Source organism: Convolutriloba macropyga, unplaced genomic scaffold (genome assembly GCF_964194025.1).
Source record: "Convolutriloba macropyga unplaced genomic scaffold, txConMacr16.3 SCAFFOLD_4389, whole genome shotgun sequence".
Taxonomy (NCBI): Eukaryota; Metazoa; Xenacoelomorpha; order Acoela; family Convolutidae; genus Convolutriloba; species Convolutriloba macropyga.
In genome coordinates this window covers 15,038-20,840 of record NW_027450821.1, presented here as the reverse complement: position 1 = coordinate 20,840, position 5,803 = coordinate 15,038, and the positions used below count along the sequence as shown (strand labels likewise).

Sequence of the window (5,803 nt, the reverse complement as noted above, 5' to 3'; positions counted from 1 at the left end):
CTAAAATTTTGTGCCGAAGACGTTGAAAACGTTACACACGGAAGGAAGCTGCTGAATAAGTTCAACTAATTTCAAATAGATAGCCAAAGAGACCTGTCAATATCATGACTAAGTTCCAGGACATTAAATTGGACTACAAAATGGGCATAATTTCTGGAAGTCAATTAAGATTGTTAGAATGAAATAGTGTCTAAATTACATAACCCATTAAGATTTGAAAAAGGCCTGAAAAACTATGATTCAGAGAGCACTCTACACTCTAACACTCTAACCCATTTTAGATGCCAGATAAAAAGACGGACGCAAAATGTCAATCCAAATTAAATGTTTAAAAAAAGAAAAAATCAAGCAGCCAGATAAAAACAGAAAAAGACAGATAAAAATGGATGCAATTTGGCTTAATATCAAGCTGGTTCAATAAAAAAAATTCTCGAGCTGAACATTCTCTCTGTAGAACCTAGTAATAATATGTTAAATATTTCGGAAGTTTTTATGTTTATTCTTCCGGTCAATTCGGGAAAAATGACTATAAGTGTTATATATGGTGCACTTTTCCGAGAATTGCATAGAAGTGAACCAAATGGTTGCAACAAATTTTCTGCGCTCAATAAGGTTACTGAAACCGTGTTTGTGTGTAAGTGTGAGAGGGGGCTATAAAAGGACAGCCATCAAAATTGGACAAGGATTGAGGGGAACTTACATAAGCAGTAGTTGGAACCCGTCATGTTTCCACAGCCGCAATTGGGATCATTATCAAGGTCGCATGCTCTCGCTTCGCATATTTTGTAGCCGAGGAAGCCCTCATCACAATCACAAGCATTTGTAGTTAAATTACAAGTGGCATTGCTCGGACAGTGATCGTCTATCGTGCAACTACCCTCGGCTGAAAATATATAATACGTTGTGCTTAAGTAAGTTTTTATGCATTACTCATATTACTGGAGAGAACTCATATCTTCATATATTAGATAGCAAAATTAGATAGAACAATACTATGCCCAGAAGAACTAGAACCCATACTGATACTGGACAAAAAATCAACATCGAAACCGAGCAATCTTGCGCAGAATCCGAACTACCTTCCAAAATTTAGGTAGATTAGACCGACTGCAAATTGCTAACCGAGATGCTAAAATGCGAACATATAACAATATTGATGCATTTAAGATTTTCAAAAATCTGTCTCCTGATCCTTTCATTTTCTCTCAAAAGAATTGCCGACCATTCCAGAAAGAGACATGGGGGATTGAATATTCCACCGATTGCATCGAGTTTCAATTTCGGGAAGAGTATCCAGGAGGCCAGTGCGATGAAAGATGTTGATAACCCAATTATAGAACGCACCGAGAACCAGCAAGATACGCAAGATCGACTTATTAAACTATAATCAGATTTGGTTCCAACTCTTTTGAACCTAGGCCTGCACAGGGAGTATGATGATGGCCACGATCAGCGATGACACTGTCACAACTATCATAATTGGAATAGACATAGACTCCGGTTGCGGGAAAACCCCCACGTAAAAAAAACCCACTTCATTTTAGATAGGAAATAAACACCCACGTAAATAAACCCCCCACTGAAATAATATTTCCTAGACCCCATAGACTCAAATGATGTAGTCAACTAGCGGTGGCGTAAATTCACCCGGGGTGAGGGGGTCAAAATATGATTGGGCAATTATTATCTGGGGGGAGGTACACTCCCAGACGTTAATTACCCGGTCTGGACCATACGTTTTGTCGCGCTATTTCGAATCATAGGAGTGTTATGTCAAATAATAGCACCGCATAATCATCAAATTGTTTTATACGTTTCCTGCTTTTTATAATTTACATGATGTTTTTCACTAGGTTTTAACAAAGCTGTTTTCAGCTAAAACTCCATTCATAACATAGACAAGAAGATTAATTTGATTTTTGGATCTTAAAAAAATATAAAATAGAATTCAAATCGGAAGCTCACGCGGCAGATCCATATTTTTGGTACTCTGCTCTACAATAGGGGCAGCATGCGACGTGAGGTCCATCTGTTTCGCCATTTGGGATGTACTCGGGTCCGGGTCCGGGTTGTTGTGCTCATTACCATCGCTGCCACTGTCACCAAACACTGAAACAAATCATAATCATAAACAAATCCAAATTTTACCAACTTAATCATAATGAGCCACCGTTTGGCGGTGCGCTTTTCTTTGTTTTGAATTAGAAAACAAGCCTGCCACAAGTAATAAAAAATTGGTATCTCTAGTTTTTTTTAAAAAAAAATCAAAGGTCGATCATATTGATTTACTTAATGTTAAAAGCGGACAATATCGATGATCTATTAAGTTGAACAGTGACGAAAAATTCGAATTTTTACCAAAATAGACAATTTGCAACACCAAGTTTGTGTGTGTGTGTGTGTGTGTGTGTGTGTGTGTGTGTGTGTGTGTGTGTGTTTGTGTGTGCGTGTGAGAGAGAGAGAGTGTGTGTAAGTTTTTTTTGTGTGTTTGTAGGCGTTAATTGTGTTTTTTGATGAGTTAACGACATTATTTAGCTACTCTTTCTCTAAGAGAAATTGAGATAGTCTGATTGAGGTAGTCTAATTAAAGCCTCCAGTTATTACTTACCCATTGAAGACGTCAACCGGTTCCGAAATAAACAAACTTTGAAATGAAGTGATCCCGGCCAATTAAAAGGATTAAATATAAGTAAATATAGTCCACTCCTTTTATATGCTAAGATGTATTTGCTGAGATCTTATCAAGTTGCGCCAAGAGAGGTTCTTGACATGACTTGATAAGATCTTGTCAAGATCTCTCCATTAGACCTTGTTAAGAAATTTTTTCTTATCAAGATTTTCGCAATATATTTCAAGTTTTGGTACTGAAAATGTATTAAGATACAAATATGGAAACCAGCTAAATATGATTGAAATTACTCACAAATTTGATACCGGTAGACGCTTGTAATGCCAGCCACAAAATTACGGGAATCACAAGAAACAATAATCGCAAATAAAGATGAATAGAAAGGTTGAATTAAGACTTACCGACAGCGTCTGAGGTGGTCGGGAGAAAGATGGTGGCGGCAAATAGGACGAGTAGACTGTACTCAGTACAGAGTAGGCCGCGACCCATGTCGAAGATTAGCATCTCCGAACACACGCCAACAAACACTCCTGTACTAACTAACTATATACTACTTATATCTAATTAATTACTTTTTCAGTTTGAGGCGCTATAAATTTACTAAAATTTAATTATACCTATTTTAAGACGGAATTCGGTATAGAAAATGGGGATTTTAAAGGGAAATTTTTGAGTAAAAAATGGTAAGAAAATGAAAAAGAAGCAACTTCTGGAAATTCCAAGCTGTTAGCAGTTTGCTCAGATGCATTAATAAAATATTAATCTTATGAAGCTTCACAAAATTAATTTATCAACTCAGAATTTAATAAAATTTGTGTTTGCACATGTTGGAAATTAAAGCAAAAATAAATACCGTTATTTCGCTAATATCATTTCTGTTATAATCTCAGTAGGCTCTAGAAGAGGTCAAGAATTATCAGCTAGAGGTTGAAGAAATATTTCTTGAACTAGAAACGAACCTTTTTAGAATGTTTCATTTCTGAATCATGGTCAATAAGGTTTTGGGTAGGTAAGATGATTGAGCACTAATACTTCAACGAACACAATGGGAGTCAATAAGAGGAGTTCTTAAATTGAATCATTACATCATCACAAACTCTCAATCTGACACATTTTCGAACCATTAAACTAATCTTCAGTTGATCAAATTAGCATCCTTGTTTCATTTACAAAACATTAAGACAAAACTTGCTTATCAGGTTTTTTTTTTCAAAAAACTTTCACTCCCATCTTTGTCGAGGAAATTATCGGATAATTGTAACACCGTACTTAAAATTTTCCGAAAAATAACATTTTTCACATTCAATTCACATTTTTTATGTTAGTTTTTTTAAAAAAAAATTAAGAAAACTGTATAAAAAAAGGATCTTCTCATGCATCACTTGTTTCAATTAAAGATAAGACCTTAAACCCGTTTTGATTAGACAGCAATCTATAGAAGTTTTCTAAAGTTACGCGGCTGAGCTTCTCTTTTTTACATTTTTAGATTTTAATGATTTTATTAAGTCTAAATTATATATGTTGTTTGTTTCATTTTTTCAATGAGACATACTAAGATCATTTTGTTGGACAAATTATATCAAGCATTTCCGATGTACACGTCAAGCATCGATCTAATTCCATTGAGGTCAAACAACCATTAGACTAAAAAAGATTGGCCCAACCTTGCTCATTAAGTTAGCATTAAAGTCCCAATGCAAATTCCTTCACAGTTTTTCTTCGAAAACTGAAATTAGCAAACGCTCAACAAGAAACAAGAAAATCAAGCATTTTTGAGTTTTTGGACACCTTGTTTTCTACGAGCCTTTTAGATATTTGTGCTATAGCCACGTCAAACAATTCTGGTTAGCCAGCCAAAAACTTCATTTATGAAACATATTAACAAATATGTCTGAAAGTTGATACAAAAAAACTAATTATGTAGCCGCTTCCTAGGTTTTTCAATTATGTATCTCAGGTGTTTCGGTGTTTCAATTGCCATTTCCTATGAACATTGAATGAGATGAAAAGGCATGATGTAAGAAGCAACAGAATTTTCTTGCAACAAATTTATTTGGACAATTTCTATGATATAAGTACGAAGGCGGCTCGGTAATGTGCGTACGCACATAAGGTTCCGACCCCGCTCATCCACATTCTTGAGTTAATTGGCTACCAAATGATGAAGAGTTAGAAAACCTTCAACAACATACATATCATTAAATAAACAACCAATGGAATAAAATAATGCCACCCTAGAGGGCCGATGAACATTGTTGTTAATGGGACAACTAGAAAGAACAATATTAAATATCAAACAACAGACATTATTTACGACCAAAAACCGGTGGCTATAATAAATAAAATCATAACAAAATCAAACTCGCATCAGGTAAAATCTAAACAAAACAATTTGACCTATACTTAATTTAAAAAGATAGGAGACCTGTCCTCAATGCGACTGTTTAACTGGTCGATCGAAAAGAGCAACGATGTGCGAAGTTACAAAATTAGGTTTCCATTTTTGAAAACAATTATTTTACCATTATTAAGGTTATTAGATATCAACTAAATTACTAAAATTTTCGTTTATATCTCCATAGGAAGCAATTAAGACAGGTCATCATCTAATGTTTAATTGCGCAAAATTACAAAACCAATGGAACCATCGATTAAAGTTATAAATTTGAAGAAAACAGAAAATCCTATAAAATATACAAATATAAAAAAATCTCAAATATTTTACGAAATCCCGTAGTAACAGTAGTAATAAAGACGAGAAACAAGCGTTTGAAGCTAAAACCTTCATATATCAAAAATTCAAATATCAAAATACTGTTCACCGGAAACGTGTTGTGACCTGTGTTTACAGAAACTGAGCTACAAATCAACCAAAAAAAGTTTTTAAAAAATGATGAAGATCATAAACCCAAATATTTTTTTGAAAACAAATATTTTCAAAAATTATTACAGACTTTAAATTTCAACAGACAGCGTTGAATTAGATTGTGATAGCCCGGATGCCAAATTGGACTGGAAATAATTAGACTAAGTCACGACCCTACAAAATAACAAATAATTAAAGAAGCCAAAATTTCAAAGAATTTTACGAGATCACACTATTTGAGGCACTATAATTATAAGATCGTAACTGCAAGAACCATAAGTTGTCACTTCTGTTTCATTTTAATATCA

At 34.3% G+C, this 5,803-nt stretch overlaps 1 protein-coding gene across 1 annotated transcript; it reads right to left on the bottom strand.

Annotated features, from left to right (window-relative positions):
- Positions 1-700: 700 nt before the first annotated feature.
- Positions 701-3,386, bottom strand: LOC142356181 (uncharacterized; the record flags this gene model as incomplete). Its single annotated transcript, XM_075408140.1, has 3 exons — positions 3,031-3,386; positions 1,966-2,109; positions 701-883 (listed from the first exon to the last, which is right to left on the bottom strand). Coding segments are annotated over exons 1-3 (430 nt in total), but the record flags the coding sequence as incomplete, so codon positions are not given.
- Between the last annotated feature and the right edge of the window lie 2,417 nt (positions 3,387-5,803).